This window comes from Ipomoea nil, unplaced genomic scaffold (genome assembly GCF_001879475.1).
Source record: "Ipomoea nil cultivar Tokyo-kokei standard unplaced genomic scaffold, Asagao_1.1 scaffold2280, whole genome shotgun sequence".
In the NCBI taxonomy this organism is placed as follows: domain Eukaryota; kingdom Viridiplantae; phylum Streptophyta; class Magnoliopsida; order Solanales; family Convolvulaceae; genus Ipomoea; species Ipomoea nil.
In genome coordinates this window covers 4,042,302-4,064,627 of record NW_017618708.1, presented here as the reverse complement: position 1 = coordinate 4,064,627, position 22,326 = coordinate 4,042,302, and the positions used below count along the sequence as shown (strand labels likewise).

The 22,326-nt window shown below is 44.7% G+C and overlaps 2 protein-coding genes across 2 annotated transcripts; one reads left to right on the top strand and one right to left on the bottom strand.

Moving 5' to 3' along the window:
- Positions 1 to 1,605: 1,605 nt before the first annotated feature.
- LOC109150886 lies at positions 1,606 to 3,432 on the top strand. The gene is made up of 3 exons (XM_019298873.1): positions 1,606 to 1,874; positions 1,974 to 2,040; positions 2,284 to 3,432. Exons 1-3 carry the CDS (start codon positions 1,797 to 1,799, stop codon positions 3,156 to 3,158), a joined length of 1,020 nt encoding a protein of 339 aa, XP_019154418.1. The 5' UTR covers positions 1,606 to 1,796; the 3' UTR covers positions 3,159 to 3,432.
- Positions 3,433 to 4,210: 778 nt separating this feature from the next.
- LOC109150885 (protein EDS1L) lies at positions 4,211 to 6,885 on the bottom strand. Its single transcript, XM_019298872.1, has 4 exons — positions 6,462 to 6,885; positions 5,303 to 6,100; positions 4,479 to 5,191; positions 4,211 to 4,318 (listed from the first exon to the last, which is right to left on the bottom strand). Exons 1-3 carry the CDS (start codon positions 6,792 to 6,794, stop codon positions 4,481 to 4,483), a joined length of 1,842 nt encoding a protein of 613 aa, XP_019154417.1. The 5' UTR covers positions 6,795 to 6,885; the 3' UTR covers positions 4,211 to 4,318; positions 4,479 to 4,480.
- Positions 6,886 to 22,326: the final 15,441 nt, after the last annotated feature.

Sequence of the window (22,326 nt, the reverse complement as noted above, 5' to 3'; positions counted from 1 at the left end):
GATTATTGGTGGCAGCATAGAGAGATTCATCATGCAATGAGATTATGGTGTAGGAAGCTTTAGATTTGCATTGTTGCGTATATGACTGAGATTTTAGTTGTAATATGGACAATAATGATGTAAGAACAATTTTGTCCGATAAAAAAAACAATAGTATAATATTTGTAAAGTAATGTACAATTGTACCATTATTAAAAAATACAAAAAATATTAATATCATAATGACCTAAATCATTCGAATAATAGAAAAGCATAATTGAAATATTAAGTTTGTTCTAAATAATCAAAAAAATATTAATTAAACATTAAAAAAAACTTAATCTAATTTTTTTTTTAAATCAAGAAAATCTAATGATTTTTAAAGTTCCCGATTTATAATCTTTGATGCTCAACTTTGAATGCTATGTATTTATTCGGGCTAATTATTTGAGCAAAGTTTATGTTAAATTTTATAGGGAATATGGTCAAATAGGCCCTCGAACTTTAGCTTAAAAGTCAATTAGGCCCCTAAACTTTTTAAAAGTGCAATTACACCCATCAACAATTTATTTATGTGTAATGAAGCCCAAAAACAAGTTAATGACCTGCTATCACATGTCATTAGGGTTCATGCCACCTTCCAACCCTAAGGACTCCCCACACTCCGACCCGACAAAGCATATGGGAGGATATAAATCACGGTGACTCAATAATTTAGTAAAGATAGATATATCCTAAAACGATATTTCGTAGTTTAAAAAGTTTAAACTTTCCTAACAACCTAAAAAATGAAAAGTTATTACCATATGTGGTAGCACTTCGATTTGAAACAATTTAGATAAACTATAAATATAATTCTTATTCCAAAAAAAAAGGCTGAACCCCAACCCTAAGGACCCCCCACACTCCGGCCCGACAGAGTATGGTGACTCAACTGAACATGAATTATAGAGGCTAGACCGGTGCTCACCGCGCACAAGAAGCCCCCCCTCACTTTGAGAGGTTGCTCCCACACGAACCATAGAGGCTAGACCGGTGGCCCCCTGATCATTATTCTAAAGTTTCACCTCTATGACCAGTTGAGCTACCCATACGGGCCTATAAATATAATTCTTAAATGGCTAGAAAGCTATTCTAAACTAAGGGCAACCATTTCTTTTCATGACTAAGAATGTGTAAAATTTATCCACTTACTTAAAAAAAAAAAAAAAAAAAAAAAAAAAAAAAAAAAAAACTTTTCTTTGTTGTTTTCATGTAGTAATGTATATTGAATTTTTTTTTTAAAATAAAGTTTAAATAAATTAAATGTTTTAAATAACTTTTTAAGAAATTTATTTATTATGTTTTCAAGGTTAAATGTGTTAACTAATTGGTTTTCAAAAAAAAAATGTGTTAACTATTTTTTTTTAACAAAATTATTTAGCAAACACATTTTTAAAAATTATTTTTGTCCTAATTCGTAGAAAAATACTACACGACTTCTAAATTGACTTTAATGGGTCGGGAAAATTGAGGAAAAATAGAAATTTGCAGGAGGGGTGATGTCCAAAGGGAAGGGCAAATTCGGAACTCTGACTATTATACATGTATATATATGTGTGTCTAGTGGTAATGGCTTTTGATTTGTGTTTCTTTAAGGAAGCAGAAAGCCATTTTCCGTTATCTGTTCTCTTTCATTCAACGCTCGTTTTCTCTTTCTATATCTATCCCTCTTTCTCTCTCTCTCTCTAAATTCCTGTGACACTCTTCTCTCCTATCGAATTAGGGTTTTCCTCCTATTCTTCCGAGTCGACTCAGTTGCAGCAGCAGCACCAGCCATGATTTCCGATGGAATCTCCAACCCTGCGATCCCCATGGCGTCTTCCAACCCTAGGGATTTCGCCAAGAAAAAGAGAGTAATTTTATTATTCGCGGTGTTTGCATTTCTGTATTGTTTTGTTTGGATTGCGTTTTCGATTGTGATTGCGTAATTTGTTTTGATTGCATAATGTTAGGCTAATCGTTCGGCCAAGTTGAAGCAGTGCAAGCTTGATGCTCGTCGTGAGCAATGGCTTTCACAAGGTTTGTAGAAGATTTTTTTTTTTTTTAATATAATAATTGTAGTAGTTATAAGGATATTTATATAAATGTATCTTGCATGTATTAATAAAGTTCTTGTTTTCATTGTATTACACTCTTCCTAGTATAATATTTAGCTGTTGGTAAGATTGGGAATACATTGGCTTCAGTGTTTTTGTTTTATTTTCTTTACTTTGTCGTATTTGGATTTACTTGTATTTGTTGTGATCGGGGGTTTTTCTGTAGTTAAGAGTAAGGGTGCCAAGGAGGAGTTGAATGGTGGAGGTGGGACTTGTGGTAGTGGGATGGATGCTGCCAATGAGAAGGGCCAAGTGTTACAGAAATTAGAGATCAAGTCAGAAGGGGAAGAAGACAATGGTGGACTCGTGCAAGATCACCACAACACTGACTTGCCTGTCTTGGAAGGGAGTGATTCCGGAACAAACTTTACTGGGAGCAACGGTAGCACTAGCTGTAGCAGTGGTGGGTGTTGTTCAAGGAGCATGAGTGAAGAAGATGAGGAGCGGGATGATGTGTGCTTTGATGATTGGGAGGCTGTAGCTGATGCTCTGGCTATCACAGATAAGAAGCAGGAGCAGCCTACTAGGCCATGTTTGGATGATAGAAACGACAATGTTGTGCATTTAAGTTCACAATCAGAGTTGTCTAGCTGCCAGGTTTCAGATGTCGATATATCAAAGTCAAAGCTAGAGAGTGGAGGTTTGGCACCTGGACTTCCTAAGATTTGCCAAGCATGGAGGCCTGATGATGCATTCCGTCCTCAGAGTCTTCCCAATTTGTCCAAGCAGTATAGTTTTCCTCTGAACTCAGGACGGCATTTCCGCGGAGGGTCTGTTTGGGGGCGTAAGAACTTGTCCGTACCCACATCATGCCCCATATGCTATGAAGATTTGGATCTCACAGACACAAGTTTTCTACCTTGTTCATGCGGATTTAGGCTCTGCCTCTTCTGTCACAAGAGGATTCTTGAGGAGGATGGGCGCTGTCCTGGTTGCAGGAAGCAGTACAACCAAGATCCCGTTGATGGAGAGGCAACCATGGATGGTGGCTGCCTGGCAGTCCGATTGGCTCGTTCTTGCAGCATGATCTCAAGGTCCTAAAAGTACTATATTCCCCATAAACATATATGTCAGGTCCCTATTTCTTTGTGGATTGAGTGTGTTCTTGTTATACTCAGATTTTTTGTAGTAGCATGATGTTGATATAGAAACATCATTCTGAGCACATGAGGAAATATTCTAGTTCTCTTATGGTTCTAGTGCATGATATATGGTGCATCTGTGCTATTGTAGAAGGATTGCTATGTGAATATATATGGTGGTATAGAAATTTAGTACATTGAATCTGATAAAAATAAAGATACAACTTTGTCCATTTGATTGTGTCCTAGTATCAAATTATGAATCAATAAAGACAATGTATATTTTGGGTTCAAGGCATGCCTGGTAAGTTCTCCCAATACATAGTTTTGAAGAAACTGCTAAGATTTAAATTTGTATTTGCATGCACTTGGATTTCTGCAGAAGTGAAGCATTCAGAGGATCCAATTGCACTCTAAGAAACAGGTTGATATTCATAGGTTTTAATGGACATCATCTTCAACGTTTCATTGTGTGAATGCTTATCATACATTGGAGGCTAAAATGGTTTGTTTTATTATCCTTGTTTCAATTAAACCATGAAAATCATTATTTCATAGCTGTATGCTCTTGAATGTGCACTCTTAGGAAGCATGACCCTGATTCCCTGAATGCTGTTTGAAATTCATTTCTTCAAATGCAATTTCTGAGTATGGACTTCAAAACTAAACTATTGTTATTATTCATTTACCCTTTCTTCTCCCTTCTTCCTAGCTTATTTCTATTTTAAAATTTCTTTTTCCTTCTCTTCTTGGGCATTCATGGAGTTTAGATGGAACCTTGTATTATCAACGTAATGATTTTTTATGGTCAGATTTGCTTGATGCTGTTCAGGATTTTAAGGTTCCTCGACAAGTTCTGGTATGTCAAGGATGAATTCCCAACTTGGTGTATTGTTCTCTGCGACTTTCTATCTAGTTTTGCTTGTACAGGATGTAGAAAAGATGGAGAGACATTCTTTATAAACACGCTGCATACTTTGCATCACAATAATGTGGCGGCATATTTGCCAATTGCATCACAATAATGTGGCGGCATATTCGCCAATTATTTTCCCATCACACAGAAACTGGAAAGGTAGAACTTTGAAATGCCAAAGACCATTGAGACAGAGTAATAATCTTCCTTCTTCTGGCTTAGTAGACAGGGCCAAATGTCGGTCCGCACAAGGGATCTGCCCACTTTGAATATAATCCCCACACTGCTGCTACCGAGTCTCTTTTCTCATATACTGCCTACTGAATTATTGAACTAAGCCCGTGCGAGCAACAGAGTAATAATCTTTATACAGTGAGATGATGTGAGATCCAAGATCCTTGCCTGTGACTGAGAGGAAGAGTTTTCCACCACTTGGCAAAGGTGGACTCTTCTAAGAAAATATCTTTGCCAAGCCATTCATTGCTAAACCATTCCTTTGTTTTATCCTCTAAGATCCCAATTCTCTCCATTACACCCGAGTTATTTTGAACTGGTATATTTTTCAGCTCCTCCACTTCGGCCCAGAAACAGGATTCTGAACGCTCCCCCACGCACTTCCTCTCTGCATGCTCCAACCATCTTTGTGTAAACCGGTACCGCTTTGGCCTAGCCCTGTTCATGTAAGGTCCAGTGTCTTCATTCTTCAAGTGCCTGTAGTAGTTAGCAATATCCAAAGGCTCAGCCTGTCTACGAAACTCGGTTCCTAGTTTCACCCAGTTCGCCTCTGCTTCAAACTCATCCGGAAGCTCGTACCTTTTCAGCATCTCAATGACCTCATCCATTATCCCGGCTAGCTCCAACCTCTTCACGTTAGCGTTGAAGTCATCCGTGGTTTTCTGCAGCTTAAAGGAATCGTAGTACCCTATTTTCCGGGCGTCACACTTGGTTTTGTACTCAGCAATTTTGCTCAGCGCTTCTTTGATGCTACCCATGTTATCATCAACCTTTTTCTTGTTCTTCCATTTCTGCTCGGCCCACTCTCCAGCAGCACGGAGGCACAGCCTTGCTCGAGCGCTCTGGGCATTAACATTAACATTAGTTAATAGAGAAAGCTTCTAATCCTGGTAAACAACATAAATTTGAACACTAACACATGAAAGTGAATGTCTTCCTAAAAAATCACTCACCAGGCCGAGTTCATATGAGGCTGCGTTGAGCATAGCAGCTTCATCGTCTAGACTTAAATCCGAAGACAAGGGAAGCTTTACTAAATTGTTGAAATCGAACACGTTTCGCGCTTCTAAGCCCTGCATTACAGTTTCATAGCAAAGGTGTTCCTTCCAGCTCTTTTTCGCGACCTCCGGGCCTTCTGCTTCTGATGTGATCTGAGAACTAAAGAACAATATCTGCAATATAGCATCTGGATTTTCAACGAGGATCAGTTGTCCATTTTCCGTACAGAAGATGAAACTCCCGAAGGGTCTATAAGGGCTGAGCTGGATGAAGTTAGAGACCGTCTCCAACAACAAATTTGTCGATCCCATGAGAACACAAGCAGCCCGGCTTGTGACTGAGCAAGTGTTCTTCATGACAGTCACGAATAAATCCGATGACACATCAGTAAACGCTGCAACAGATTCGTTCTTGAAGTCACGGGATTTTGGAGAAATGAAAGCGAAGAAAGTTTGCAGGCATTGTTCAATGGAAGAAATAGGGGCCAGCATTAGACGAGGGACCAAGTCATGTCTCGTGACAAAATGTATGAAGTAGCGGCTCCACCCCTCTCGCCTGAGAGCATGAGAGAAGATCCTATCACCGGTAAGGGGGCAACCAAAAGTTACACAAAAAGGGAATCTTTGTGGAGTTAGCGGTCTGGAGGAGAAGTGCGTTTCTAGGCACCAGATCGCTGCAAGTATGGCTACAGAACCACCCGATGAGTGCCCTGTAAAAACTATTTGCTTTCCATCTGATACCGCCTTCTGCACCTGAAATTCAAACATCTCAAATCCTCATTTTCCCAGCCTAACAAATGACCCAAATTAAGATATCATCATAATTTAATTTCATGTTTGCCATCCCATAAAGCTAAGTAAAGGGTTTTCTTTGAATACTTTTTTTTACTGAATCTGAGTTTCCTTAAATACAATTCATTTTTACAGTTTAGTTCAGGATATCAATACCAAAAAACTGCACTGATTTTGCACAGAAAGTTCAGTCATTTGGCACATGGTGTAAAGTTTTAACAGTCTTGGCAAAAATGAATCATTCCTCTTGTCCATTAATAACTAATCTTTGCTCAAATTAATAACATACCCAGAAAAGACAGTAAAAACCAATATTAATTACCTCAGAAGAGAGTGATGTTTTCCCCAAGAGCTCCTCAAATCTGGCAGAAAACGCAGCATTCACCACGGCAACCTCGTCAGTGCCGATACTCTTGAGAAAGCGAAACAACGCAGTATTAACCTTGGTCTCTCCGAAGGGCTTGTGGCTGTACCAATCGCCCACAGCCCACAACCCCGGAAAGGCGAAGATCGCATAGTTTGAGCTTTGGCTCTTCTCGTACAGATAAGGCTTCCCTGGGAACTTGTCATGAGCTTTCATGGAGAAACTGCAGGCTTTCTTGATTAGATCTTCTCTCAGCTCTAACCTCTCCCCCAGAGACCTTCTCCCATCCATCTTTCTTGATGATATGTTTGTTTAATTTCCAGATGGGTAAGGTTTCTTCACTTCTTGGAGGGGTTTTGGGAGCTAGGAGAAGAGTAAAGATGTGCAGAAAAATGGTGTGGATAGATGAAAGCATATAATTAGACATAATAGACTTTCGAGTCTTCGCTTGACTTGTTCTGAAGAGCTGTTGCTTGGTGGGGCAAAGATGTTTTTTAGGAAATTCATTTATAACTTCCTTAAAGATTTTTATAACCAACTTTTTTCATCAATTTGACAATATCTGTTATCTTTTTTTTTGTTTTCTTATTTTGACTTCAACACATGAATGCATTAGATTCCATTGTATAACATCATGGAAGTTTCGTAAACATATGATTGAAGTAGTTTAAGCATTTTTTATATAGTGCACTCAACTTGCACAATGTTGAAAATTTAGGGGTGTATCATGACTTTCATAGAGTTTTAAAGACTTTTATGAACTTTAAAAATTTGGAAGTATTCAATTCAAACTTTTAGAGAGTCTTTAAAAGTCAGGCGGTATTAAATCACGATTTTTAAAGAGTCTTTAAAAGTCATATGGTATTCAAAAAGTTATGAACTTTTGTAGACTTTTTAATTTTAGGACTTTTGTAGACTTTTCCTTCTCAAATATAAATAGTTGAAATCCAACCATCAACCCCAAGATTTCAAAATTTTCTTTCTAACTTTGAATGTTTTCTCTCTCTATTTAAACTCTATTTTTTCTCTATATTTAAACTTTATAAACCTATCTAAATTTAATAAAATTATTTTTTCTTCATTATCCTATATTTTCCTCATACCTAAACTCTACCAATTTTTCTCTCTCTTAAACTTTACAATCTTCCTCCAAAAATTCGAAATAATATTATTTTTACTTCATTATTGCGTGTTTATATTGATTTTTATTTTTTTCTATGAATTTTTTATTTCTAACTTTCTCTAATTCTCCCTAAATACATGAACAAAGCAAATTTTTCATCGTCAAATTTTAGTATATGTTTCATAAGATTCATATAAATACTTATATATTTTGATTTTTATATATTTTTTTTATGTTTATATTCGTAATATATATTTTCCTTTTTTTTTTTAACAATAGGTTACTACAAATAGTGAACTATTGTTCGCAACAACAATTTGAAATTGCAAACAGTAGCACCTTATTGTTGTTCGCAGTCTCAAATTACTATTGCAAATAATAGTTCTTTGCGTGATGTCTAGCAATATATAAAGTATAATTATATATATATATATATATATATATATATATATATATATATATATATATATATATATATATTATTAATATTAGATTTTTTTTGTTTTATGAAACTTGTAATTACTCGTGTATTTTTAAATATTTTATTTGATCAATTCTTTTATTATAAATATTATTGTTCAATATTGTTATGAATTTCTAATGAAATAGTTTTTTTTTGTTGATGTTTATTAATAATATATATAAGTCTCAGCATACTTGGATAAAAATAATAATGTTGACAATGTTGATGTAGGTGAAGAACTATATAATAAAAAGAATTTTATGATATATTATAAATGTTTTGTAAGAAAATTATATAAAGGATAAGAATCAAAATCATTAAAAGTTTGTAAAGATGTATTCAATTTAGAATTTCAATGACTTTTGTAGACTTTTTAAAATAAGAAGTTGATAAAAGTTTATGAATGTTTTTTATATAGACTTTTATAGAGTCTTATAAAGTTTTAAAAAGTTTTGAACGACTCTATGAAAGTCAATCAAAGTTTATTAAAATCTATCATTTTAAAAGTCTTTAAAACTCTACAAAAGTAATGATTGAATACACCCCCCGTAATTTGTTTTCAATGAAATATCATATTCTTATCTAGATCGATATAATATGCACAGAATTTAGCAGTTGAGTCGACCACTAAATTTAATAGTATTAGCCAGTAAATTCAATAGTGTCAATATTATATTTAGGCCTGTGCACGTTTCGGGTTCGGACGGTTCGGTTTCCGGATTAGTTCACCCGATCGGATTTTGGTTTTCTTAATCCATGTCCTATCCGACTATTTTTGGACTATACTCCTTTCGGGTTTTTTTTATTCGGAAATCGGACGGTTCGGATATCGGTTCGGGTAACTTCGGATTTCATATTCAACAATTTTAAGTAAAAAACTAGCTAAAATTCCATATCATTTATGTCAAAGTACTTAGTTACAACTAGTTACAAATGACAAAAATACAAAATGATTTACACAATCATTGAATCATACATTCTGACATTCATACTCATACATGAATCATGATAAACTGATAAATGATAATGACAAAAAATTCAAATATCAGCATTCAGCAATCAATCCAATCATCATCTTCCAGTGAACAAAAATACCATAATCATAATGTCTATTCAGCCTTCAGCAGTTCAGCTTTCATGATCTTCCTGTACAAGTGTGTAAAGACAAAACACAAGTTAAATATAACCAATTAAATAGTTTGGGGATTGGGGCTGTTGGGCAGAAAAATGGAACTATGGAAGGCTCAGATTGCTATGTTTTCATGTCAAAGTAAGATTGGGGGCAAATTGCTACTTTTAGTATTGGAATGCAATTATGCAAACCAAAACTAATGAGCAACATACCAATCCAAAACCATTTCAGACAATGGTGGAAGCATCATCATAGCCAAATCAGTAAAGACTAAAGAGAAATAACATACTGAGAACTTGAGAATAAGGGACTAAGGTAGAGTGACTATTATTACCAGATGAGATGACATTCATACAGGCAGTAGGCTGATACAGTTATATTCACTCATACCTGATGGGTCATACTTATTATAGGCAGCAACAAATCCAACAATTGAATTGTTAGTTAGTTACCAAGCCATTAATCCATAGGCAGCAACAAATCCAACAAATCTAACAATTGAAAATAAAATCAGAATTAAGTGTAAATAAAACATTACAGGAATGGTAGGAAGGGGAAAACCAGCAGCACCAGATCCTGTGGTTCCAAATCGACTTACTCCAGTAACCAAGTCTGCAAAGTGCAAAGTGCAAATAGAAACAAATAAATTAGAATTTGAATGCAAAGTTAAAAAGGTAAAAAAAGAATGAAAAATTTAAATAAATTACATTGTTCAAGCTTTTCAACATCATCAATATTTTCCTCAACCTTAACTGGTTGATTTGGTAACATCATCCAGTCTTGTGCACATACTAAGGCCTCCACAATTTTAGGAGTTAAAGAACTCCTAAATGCATCTAATACCCTCCCACTAGTACTAAATGTACTTTCTGAGGCAACAGTGGAAATAGGAACTGCTAGGATATCCCTTGCCATTTTGGAGAGAGAGTAGGAAACCTCTCACTATTTAGCTTCCACCACCTAAGGATATCAAAGTCAGGAGTGTCCTCCACAATTTTTTCACTTAAATAGACTTGAAGTTCTGTTTCTTTATAGTTTCTACTAGCCTCCATTTGTTGCCTTTTTAGTTTGTTCTTTAACATATTTTGAGGTCTACCAATTGTGGCGACTGGACAGGAGGCACATCTGGTTGGCTACCAAAAGATGAATCAGAAGATGATTGTTGCACATTGACAGAGTAGATTGCTGCATAGTCACCAAACAATTCTACCATGGCAGCTTGGACATTCTCTAAACACTTCTTCCCATTATCTTTACCATACAGTTCCTCAAACTGGTATGGCATATATTCCAACTTATCTCTTGGGTCCAAGATATTGGCAAAGAAGATCAAGGAATTCATTTTTTCAGGATCTCCCCAATACTTTTCAAATTTAGTTTTCATTTGGGATCGCATAACCTAAGAAAACAATGAATTAAATACAAATAGCCAAACACAAATTCATAAATAATCAGATTAACCACTAAAAATGATACAATCATTACCTCTGTAGCACTACCAGCAACAATCATGCTACTCAACATGCAACTCAAATCAGATATCTTACTGAAGAAACTGTTAGAGGTGACATATAGAGAACCAGAGATTCTAATTGTCATCTCATAAAACCCTTTCAACAGAACTACCAAGAATTCAACAGATGTCCAATCAAGAAAAGAAGGGACAGAATCACCCAGATCAGCAGCAAATGAGGGCTCATTCAATGAATATGCATCAACCACAACCTTGTATTGTATGGCAGTGCTAAGTATCATGTAGGTGTTGTTCCATCTTGTTGGAACATCTAGTTGTAAAGAACTTTTGGCTTCCACCCCATGCAGTTCTGCAAGATCTCTGAATTTTTTGAGTCTTGCAGGTGAGTTCCTCATCCATCTAACAGAATCCCTCACCTTCTTAACATAACTATCTACAAACCTTAACCCATCCTGGACCACCAAGTTTAAAATGTGGGCTATGCACCTCATGTGAATGTAATTACTCCTAACAGTGGTTGCACCCCATGACAACAATTTGGACTTAAAAAAACCCATAGCAGTATCATTGGAAGAAGCAATATCTACAGTGACAGAAAAAACATCCCTAATCCCCTAGTTATTCAAACAACTCTCTAATGTCTTAGCTATATGCTCACCCTTGTGAGAAGAAATAAGGACAAAGGATATGATTTTCTTATTTAGCTTCCACTGATCATCTATGAAATGGGCTGTAATGCACATATAATTGATCCTCTGCACAGAGGTCCAGGTATCAGTAGTCAAACTAACCCTTTGAGTGTTAGGTCTAAATAGCTTCTTAAGGTTTAATCTTTCATCAAGGTAAATTTGGTAAATGTCCCTTGAAATTTTCCACCTAGAAGGTTGGTAGGAAGTATCCCGACCGACGTAAGCTTTACCCCGACCGAGTTGCCCTTGTCCTTTCTTTTTTGTCTTTGCAGGTAACAGGTCGGGCTTCATGCGAAGAACTCGGTCGGGGTCCCATCGAGAGTTGCCCGAGCGATAGTGTCGACCGCCGAGCGGTAGCCCTTTGGCGAGAGAGCTGGTAAACGACACGTGGCGGCTCTCTACGACGACAGGCAGGGCACCTGGGAGGATGACACGTGGTGGCTACGTGGGGAACATGCCGAACGACCGGAGTCGTGTCTCCGGCACAGCGGCTATAAATACCCACAGTAGCTACAGTGTAGAGGACTTTTGGACGATCGATAGGTTGTTGTTAGAGAATCCCGACCGCAGTCAGTCGGTACTCAGAGCAACCAAGTAGATTGTACTTAGGGCCTTTACCGTGATCAATAAAGTCTTTTACTTGCTTTAATTGGTCTCGGGTTCATTTTATATTGCTTACGTAGAATTAGCAGTATCATTTTGGCGCCGTCCCTGGGGAACGTGCGAGAAAGCAACGTCTTGACGAGCACCCGCCCCCTTTCCAATCATGTATCCGTGGGCTCAAAACAACTTTGCCGACGACCAGGCTGACGCAGCTAGTTCATCTGGGCACCACGCCACCCAACAGCAAGGTCAGACGGTAGAATTGAATCTCAATCTCTCACCACCGCATCCGTCTAACACATACCCGGTCGCCCAACAACCGGTGAACTACATACAACCGGGATACCCAACACCCGGTCAGCCATATCAACAGTAGCCGATGATGTATCCCGGCCAATATCCAAACCGGTGAACTACATACAACTGGGATACCTAACACCCGGTCAGCCATATCAACAGCAGCCGATGATGTATCCCGGTCAATATCCATACCCGGTCCCACCTTCGCCGTACGGGTATTGGCCTAGCCAACCGATGTACTACACTCCCCCGGTTGGTTACCCACCGTATACGCCTGCTTACACGGCTCCAGCCGCCGCCCCTCCAGTACAACCGACCGCACAGGTAGAGCCGCAGCGTCAGTCTGCTTCTCGGGCTCGACGCTCGGCTCATTCGCGGTTGGGGTCGGGGGGTGCTGATGCGATGGAGGCACCAGGGCAGGCCCAGCAAGCGGCCGAGGTTCCCGTCCAAGCGGAGGACCCCGAAGAAACTACCCGAGCGGCAGCTTTTGATCGTCTTCGACCGGAGATGCGTCAGCGTTTGGGACCCCAAGACCCGAACCGCCAGCAAGACGTACAGATGCAGGAGGCCAGCCAGGAGGCTTCATCCGGGTATAGCGGGTCGAGATCTCATCGACGGCGACGCGCTCGGGATACAACCCAAGCTGCTCAAGCCGCCGAGCTCAACGAGACCCGAGGATTACTCTATAACCTCCAGGCGGAATTTGCGCAATTCAGAAACGCGCACCCTGCAGCAACCCCGGTTGGACAACCGACCCTGCACCAGACGCCTTTCACAGCGGCGGTAATGGCTCAGCCTTACCCGCTCGATTTAAAGGTCTCTGGAGAGAAGAGTTATGATGACCGGACAGACCCTGAGGCTCACGTCAACGATTTCTACAGCAATATGACGTTGAAGGGTGTGTCAGACGCCGTAATGTGCAGGGCTTTCTATTCCACGCTTACCGGTCGAGCGGCGGAGTGGTTCCGAACTTTGCAACTGGGTTCGATCGACAGGTTTGACACCCTGGCGGTCAATTTTGTGAGGAAGTTTATCACTTCCAAAGTGGTGAGAAAGCCTTATATGTATCTGGAGAAGGCCAAGCAACTTGAAGGCGAGAGCTTGACCGACTTCCTCACCAAATGGAAGGCGGCGGTCGGGGAGGTCGAGCCCATGGATGATGCGACCGCTACTCACATGTTACACATCTCTCTTCGGGGGGGTATTTATATCAGGATTTCATTTTACACCCCCCGGCCACGTATGAGGAGGCCCTGCGAAGAGTCACAGATTATGCCAATGCTGGCGAAGCGAACGCCGTAAAGCGCTCGCAGGAGGTCGGGTCTTCATCCCGTAAACCGGCCGGCCGGGCGGAACACCGATCGGGTGACGACCATCCCCGATCCCGCACCAGGACTGGTGAGTTTACGGCCTTGAACCGATCAGCAGCGGAGGCCATGCAGTATGCCCAGTCTTGCAACCTCATCAAGCTTCCCCATCCCGATCGAGATGGTCCTGACAAGAATAAGCATTGCGCTTACCACCGATGTGCTGGGCATGACACTAAAGAGTGTACCCACTTGCTCCAACTATTGGAGGACTTGCTCAATCTTGGGAAGTTGGACAAGTGCGTGGGGAGGAGAGAGGACCCCAAGAGGAATACCGATCGGAGAGATCAGCGGCGTTCCCATTACCGCTCCGATCGATCAGGTCAGGACCGAAGAGATGATCGTCGCGATGACCGACGGGACCCTGACCCTCCATCGAGCAGCCGACCAGCAGGAAAGCCGACCATCCACGTTATTTTCGGTGGATTGGAAGACGCTTCCCGACCGCGAAGTAATTGCCCGGTCGCTATAGTGGATTCCCGGGAGACTGGGAAGAGGCAGAAGATGGAGCCCATAACCTTCACCCTCGAAGACCAACCTAGCAGCGGTGACCACGGTATGGAGGCGCTCGTGGTCACGATTGACGTTAAAGGGACAGATGTCCAGAGGGTTATGGTCGACACTGGCAGCAGTGTGAACGTCCTGTATTTGGACGTCTTTGAGAAACTTGGCCTTGACAGGAAGGAGCTGATTCCAGTCGGTGTACCACTGTCAGGTTTTACCGGGGCTCTGGTTTACCCCGAAGGAAAGATAACGCTCCCGGTTGAGATCGGCACACCCCCAAAGTCGATCAAGACGGAGCTGGAATTTGTTGTGGTCAACCTCCATTGCGTCCACAACATTATCTTGGGCCGACCCGCCATTATGAAGATCGGTGGGATAATTTCTATGCCCCACCTGTGCATGAAATTCCCCACCCCTAATGGGGTCGGTGTAGTCCGCGGCGACGTCCAATCCGCCCGGAAGTGTTACACCCGAGCGGTCAACAGACGCGACTCCGGTCCGTCTGCCCGGGTGAACACCATAGCCAAGGAGGAGGCTAAGGATCGGAAGGAACAACCTGAGCCTTCCGAAGAGATAGAAGAAGTTCCCCTATCCGAGGACCGACCGGATAGGAAGATTAAGATTGGCCGGGCCCTCACCCCCGAACTTCGAGCGGAAATCTTAGCCATACTCCGGGAGTATGCTGATATCTTTGCGTGGGGGGCCCGAAGACATGCCCGGGATCGATCGATCGGTAATCTGTCACAAGTTAGCCGTCGATCCAGCAGCGAAGCCGGTCGTGCAAAAGACCCGGCACCTTTCTTCCGATCGCAGCGAGTTTGTCAGAGAAGAAGTTAAGAAGATGGCGGCGATCGAGCACATTCGACCGGTGATCTATCCCGACTGGGTGGCCAATATTGTTCTCGTTCCTAAACCCCCAGCTTGGAGGATGTGCATCGATTTTACCGACCTCAACAAGGCCTGTCCGCTCGACCCGTATCCATTACCGAGTATACACCAGATGGTCGACGAGACGACCGGGGCCGAGTTAATGAGCTTCATGGATGCATTCAAGGGTTATCACCAGATTATGATGCACCATGAAGATGAAAGCAAGACAGCCTTCGTGACCCCGGACGGGCTATATTGCTATCGAGTGATGCCGTTCAGCCTCCGGAACGCGGGAGCGACCTGTCAGAGGATGGTCAATATGCTCTTTGCCGATCTGCTGGGCCGAACGATGGAAGCTTACATTGATGATATGCTGGTCAAGAGTAGGGACCGATCCGACCACACTCGGGACCTCCGGGAGTGCTTCCAGATCATGAGGAAGTACCAGTTGCGGCTGAACCCGACGAAGTGCACATTTGCGGTTCAGACCGGCAAGTTCCTCGGCTATATGATGACCAAGAGAGGAATTGAGCCCAACCCGGCCAAAGTGAAAGCGATTCTGGACATGCAACCACCCTCTACCGTTCGGGAAGTCCAGCAATTGACCGGTCGGTTGGCAGCCCTCAGTCGGTTCCTCTCCAAACTAGCCGAGCGCGCTTTACCTTTCTTCAAGGTATTGCGAAAGGTTAATGGATTCGTCTGGGACGAAGAATGCCGAGCGGCTTTTGATGAGCTGAAGGAGTATCTCATGTCACCAATCGTGCTCTCAAAGCCCGAGCTCGGAGAAGGGCTAGACGTGTACCTCGCCGTCTCCGATCGTGCAGTAAGCGCAGTATTGTGCCGAACCGATCTGGAAGGGGTCCAGCGACCGGTGTACTATGTAAGCCACGCGCTACATGGTCCCGAGCTCCGGTACTCCCGGTTAGAGAAGGTCGTCTACGCCTTATACATTGCCGCGAAGAAGTTGGCCCCCTATTTCCAGGGTCGAGCAATTCGCGTGTTGACCAATCAGCCGATCGGGCCAGTCCTCCGAACTGCTTCCTCATCCGGTCGCCTAGTCAAGTGGGCGTTAATGTTGACCCAGTATGCGATCGAATACCGACCGAGACCAGCTATCAAAGGTCAGGCCCTTGCTGATTTCTTGGTCGAGTGCACCGCCCGGGATACCCGACCCCCCGAGGTCGCGGATCCTGAGGCTGAATGGTGGTCGCTGGCTACTGACGGGTCGAGTAGCAAGAAAGGAGCAGGAGGAGGAGTGGTGGTCACGAGCCCGGAAGGATTTAAAGTTTATTTTGCCCTCATGTATCAGTTCCATCCGACCAATAATGAAGCCGAGTACGAAGCATTTGTTAATGGCTTACAGTGCGCTCGGGATTTGGGGGCTGAATACATCCGAGCTCAAACAGATTCCGCGCTCGTGGTCGGGCAGGTCCTCGGAGATTATGAGGTCAATGGAGAGCGTCTGCAATTATACCGGGACCTAGCCCTAGAGAAGCTTGCTCAGTTCCGGGGGTATACCGTCCGGCATATACCGCGATTGGATAACGCCGATGCAGATATCTTGTCTAAATTGGCTCAAGACGCCCCGGAACACATGTCGAAGATAGCTCGGATTTTGGTGATCCCGAGACATAGTATCCATCGCCTACCGGTCAATCCAATCCAGCCGGTAGAAGATAATTGAATCACCGACCTGAAAGAGTTCCTCGAGCACGGTCGACTTCCAGACGACCCCCAACGTGCTCGGAAGGCTAAGCTTAGAGCCCCGAGGTTCCAAGTCTTGGACGGTCGTCTCTACAGGCGATCGTATGGAGGCCCTCTTATGCGTTGCTTGACCGCATTTGAGGCAGATTTAGTCATGAAGGAATTGCACTCGGGAATTTGTTCTTCACACCAAGGAGGCCGATCGTTAGCCCGTCGTATCATGCTGATCGGGTACTATTGGTCGTCCCTCCAGCTAGACTGTGAAAAGTTAGCTCGGGAATGTGAGACGTGCCAACTGTTTGCCCGGATGCCTGGACGACCGGCAACTTTCTATCAGCCGGTCACGGCTGCAATTCCCTTTGCTAGGTGGGGGGTAGACATCTTGGGCCCCTTCCCCAGCTCTCCGGTCGGAGAAAGTTCGTCATTGTCGCCATCGATTACTTCTCCAAATGGATAGCAGTGCGCTCGGTTCCTTTGGCGCAATGTGATTTCCCGCTTTGGTGTGCCCGTGCATCTCATCAGCGACAACGGCCGCCAATTCGTAAGCCAATATTTTCAGAACTTCTTGGCCACGATCGGGACGACTCACGTCCGGTCGTCGGTGGCTTACCCGCAGGGAAACGGACAAGTGGAGAACGCTAACCGGACGATTTTGGAAGGTCTAAAAAAGAAGTTACACTCGGCTGGTCGTAGTTGGGCCGATGAGTTGCCATATGTCTTATGGACTTATCGGACGACCCCGAGGGAAGCTACTTTAGAGACCCCTTTCGCCCTGGTTTATGGAGCAGAGGCCCGACTCCCTATTGAGGCTTGGATCCCGACCGATCGAGAGAGAACCTACAATGCGGAGGAAAATGAACATGCAATGGTCGTGGATCTCGACGGCGTTGAGGAAAAAAGAGAGCTAGCAGCTCGGCGCATGGCCGAGTACCAGAAGCGGGTCAAGAGTTCGAAAGATGTTCGGGTCAACCCTCGTTACTTTCAGGTGGGAGACTACGTTCTACGACGAAGGGAGGCCAGTCAACCTTTGGAGGGCGGAAAGCTAGCTCAAAATTGGGAAGGGCCGTATATCATCAGCGCCATCATACGGCCGGGTACATACCGACTAGAGACAACAACTGGTCGGGTAATTGAGGGGACTTGGAATTCCGAGCACCTCGTTATGTTTAGGCATTAGCCTATTTTTCGTAATCCTTGGACGAAGTGGGGGCTCGACCTGCGAGTTAGTCCCGGTCGTCATTTGTAATTAAATGTTAATGATTGTAAATATTTATTTAACCGCCAGCGAGCGGGACAGTTTAATGTATATACGATCGGTGATTGCTCGACCGCTTGCATGCGGCGGCCCGGTCGGTTATTTTTATTACCCCTAGTGCACGTAAATCAGTTCATTCTCAAGTTACATCGACCGGGCGAATCTATTGACCGGTCAAATGCGCTCCACATCGGTGGACATTCGAGTCGCGCCACTGATCGGGGAAGCCAGGAGCTCTCAGCACAATTCCCCGATCCGTCCAACTTCTTTCCACTATCGCACCCACTCGTGCCTCGAGCGCACAATAGTGTGGGGGCTGGGATGAAGGAAGTATCTATAGGCCCATCGCTCGGATATATCCCGACCGTGGAGGCTTACCTGTTTTTCAAAATTTCGTCAAGGCCTGGAGATCGGGTAAACTCGATCGGGTCGGCCAGTTTTACGACGGAACCTCAGATGCACAACCGGGCCATAAGGCCTTAAGGGTGGGCATCGACCGGGTCGAGTATTGCGAGACCGGGCCAGCGGGCCGTGAGGTCGAGAGTCTACGATCGGAGTGTGCACGTTGGAAACGAAAATGTAAAGCAAAAAACGAAAGGCACAACTTGGATCGAAATGGAATTTATTGTTAACCAAAAGGTGCCCGGTACAACTCGGGACCGGGCTCCCGATTAGGTGTTTACAAAAGAAAAAAATAAAACCGGCAGGCTTCATTTCTTGGCGGCTTCGGCAGTGGTCGGGTCGGCAGGCTTCTCAACAGCAGCCCCGCTCGGGCCAACGATCTCGATCTCCGGATCGTAGGGGTCCAGCCCGGGGTCGGGGACTTCAGTCGGGAGGGTGGTCAAGACCAGTTCAAGGTCTTCGCCTTCAAGTGCCTCCCTCATATTGGCCTCCGTTCGTTCCCTCATGTCCCTTTGGCCGCTGTTGTAGGCCCAGTGACCGAAGGACCAGAAGAGCTCGTCCGCGACAGCGTTCTTTCGCATCTGCCGAATAAAAGTCATCCCGGGCTCGACCTCCCGAAAGAAGTGCTCGATTGCAGCGGTCGGGTCTGTGCTTTTCTTGATCGCTTCTTCCCGAGCCTCCTTCTCCTTCTGCAGCGCCTTTGACAAGGCGCTCCGGTCGGTCCGAGCCTTCTTTAACGCCTCCTCGGCCTTCTTCAGCTCGGCGGACATCTCCTCCAGCTCCTTGAATCGCCGGTCGGCGACCTTTTTGAGCCGTATGGCCTCAGTGGCCAACAGCGCCTGGCCATGAAGGGCCGCCCCGACCCGTGATGCCTGCAAGGATAGGCATGTTAGTTCGACTGAAGATCCTTCGTATAAAAATGAAAGAAGGAAAACTCTTACCTCTGCCAGCTCGCGACCAAGCCGTTCTGCCAGTTGGGTCGGGCTCAGTTTGGTCAAGTCTATCTCGACCGGCGTCAGATTGCCGATTTGAGATAGCACGGAGGCGTCAGCCATGACGGACCCGACCGCCGGGCTCGGGCTCTTTTCGGTCCTTTGCCTCTTGCTCCCGGCCGCATCCTCTACCGCTCTCTCCGACACCTGCCCCTTCGGCTTACTGGTCACTCGGGTGACCAGGGTGTCCGAGGCGTCCAGGACTCCCCCCTCATCGGTGATGATCGGGATGGGCACAAGGGTCGGGCAACCGGGATGGAATCCCCTCCCGAAGACCCAGCAGTTGTCTTCTTCTTCCCCAAGGTTATCTTCGTTTGGGGAGGAGACTTCGGAGCTCCGCTGTTAAAGCGTTTTGGCGCCATATCTGCAAAAGAAATAACTACGTTAGTTCGGGAATAAGTTCATTGCTCGGGGAGTTACGAGCGGGGAGGTTAGTTAAGGATAAACCTGTCTTCTTCCGTTTACCCCGAGCAGGAGGACCTGCTACCACCACGCCCATCGGCACGGGCTTATACTTCCCCTTTAGATCGTATACCGGGTCTGGTAACCGGGCGGCTGCAAGGCTCTCTGCTGATTGGAAGATCTTGTATTCGTGGATCTCGCTTGAGATCCGGACAGTAGCTTCCCGAAGGGCCGGAGTCTTGATCGGCGTGACTTGCTTCCTAAAACGAGTACTCCAGACTCTGTCGATCGGGAGGATCCAAGGGTCGTACTTGACCGAGAAAATCCTCTTCTTCCACCCTTTGTTGTTCCCGGGCAGGCCTGAAATCGAACACTTTCCCTCTCGGGACTGCACCATAAAAAACCCACCTCCGTAGTTGCCCGAGAGGACCTTCACCTGGTAGATGTAATTGAAGAGTTCCATCGTGCAGTGTACCCTGTGCCGGGCATAAATCTGCGGGAAGCACGCTATGATGCGATGTGAGTTCGGGCAGATTTGGGCTGGCATGACCTGGTAGTAGCCCAGGAAAGCGGTCAAGATGGCCGTGAACGGGAAGACGACCGGGGCCATTAGGGAGTCGTAGTGCATCCCGATCCACTTGCCCCGGTGACGGTCGATAATGTTCCCGAGCCGTCGACTTGTGTCGAATTCCGCTCGACCGCTTAGTCTTTCTGCAATCCGCGCAGCTTCCCCGTGCGTCAGTTCACTCATTTGTTGGGCGACGCTCTCGCTGTTCAAATATACGAACCCGTCGTCTTTGCTGGTCCCCGGTTCGGTCACCTCTTCCTTGACCGGGTCGTTCCTGCCCGGAAGATCGTCTCCTTGGGGAGCGGTTTCCGGATGATCCCCTATCACCCGGGTAGGCGTTTCTCTTGCGGCCTCACTTTCGCGGCTCGAGTTTTCCGAACTGCTCGAGCCCGATCCCGAAGAGTCGCTTGTGCTCGAGGATCCCGGCTGCTCGGGGGCTCGCTCGGGAGCCTTGCCAGGTCGTCGAACGATTTCAGGAGAGTCGGGCATGATCTCTATCTCCTCGTCGCTAATCTGCTCGAAACCGTGGTCGTAGTCCGCGACCGAGATGTTTTGGCTATCCGAGTCCGACATGAGGTTCTACCTAAAGGTCGGTCGGGGTTAGTACAGGGTTCGGGAAGTTAGTTCGAAGTTAGTTCTACCCTACTCCTACGCCAAGTTAAGAATAAAGAAAAGACAAGGGGTTAGGAGTTTACCGGTTGATAATACTTGGAAGGAGATGTGAAGCTCGCTTTGCTCGATTGGGTCGTTGAAATGATGCTCGGGACTCTCTGAGGGTACCGACTGCTTCAGTGGATTGAGGAAAGTTCAAATGAAGGCCTCAAGGGCCTATTTATAGGGGAGCGTTTAGGCGGGAAAACAAGTCCACTTGCGTGATACGACCCGCACTGACTCCGAGGCGACCGTTACGGTCGCCGAGGCCGGCAGTGGCCGACATGTGGCGGGGAAAGGAATGACAGCTGTCCGGTCGGTTTGACGGCCGACGTTTGGGCTTCTTCATCCCGTCCCGTTTTTTCCCGGACGGTCAAAAAGACCCGGGCTGGGGGGCTTTTGGTAGGAAGTATCCCGACCGACGTAAGCTTTACCCTGACCGAGTTGCCCTTGTCCTTTCTTTTTTGTCTTTGCAGGTAACAGGTCGGGCTTCATGCGAAGAACTCGGTCGGGGTCCGATCGAGAGTTGCCCGAGCGATAGTGTCGACCGCCGAGCGGTAGCCCTTTGGCGAGAGAGCTGGTAAACGACACGTGGCGGCTCTCTACGACGACAGGCAGGACACCTGGGAGGATGACACGTGGTGGCTACGTAGGGAACATGCCGAACGACCGGAGTCGTGTCTCCGGCACAGCGGCTATAAATACCCACAGTAGCTACAGTGTAGAGGACTTTTGGACGATCGATAGGTTGTTGTTAGAGAATCCCGACCGCAGTCAGTCGGTACTCAGAGCAACCAAGTAGATTGTACTTAGGGCCTTTACCGTGATCAATAAAGTCTTTTACTTGCTTTAATTGGTCTCGGGTTCATTTTATATTGCTTACGTAGAATTAGCAGTATCAAAGGTATACAAAATCTAGGGCAAGCAACCAAAATACACCTTTTAAACCCTTGCCCCTCCACAAACCTAAATGGAAGCTCATCAATAATTATCATCTCACATAATGCCCTCCTAATGGCTTCTTGATTGAAAACCCAAGTCCCTAACTCCCCAACAACCCCTTCAGAACCCCCTTGAGTATCAAATGTTGTCACATCAGTGAAAGTAAGCAGTGACTGCCTACTTGCCTAGTCTCCTTAGAATGTGGATTTTTTAGACAAGTAAACATATGATTTCTTAAAGAGGTAGTGCCATGTTTTTTACTCTTAGATTGATAGACTTTAGCACAGTATATACATTTCCCCTTTATTACTTTGTTTTCAGAATCAAAGATCTTTTCAAAATGTTCCCAGACCTTAGATCTAGACTCCACATTCTTCTTCTT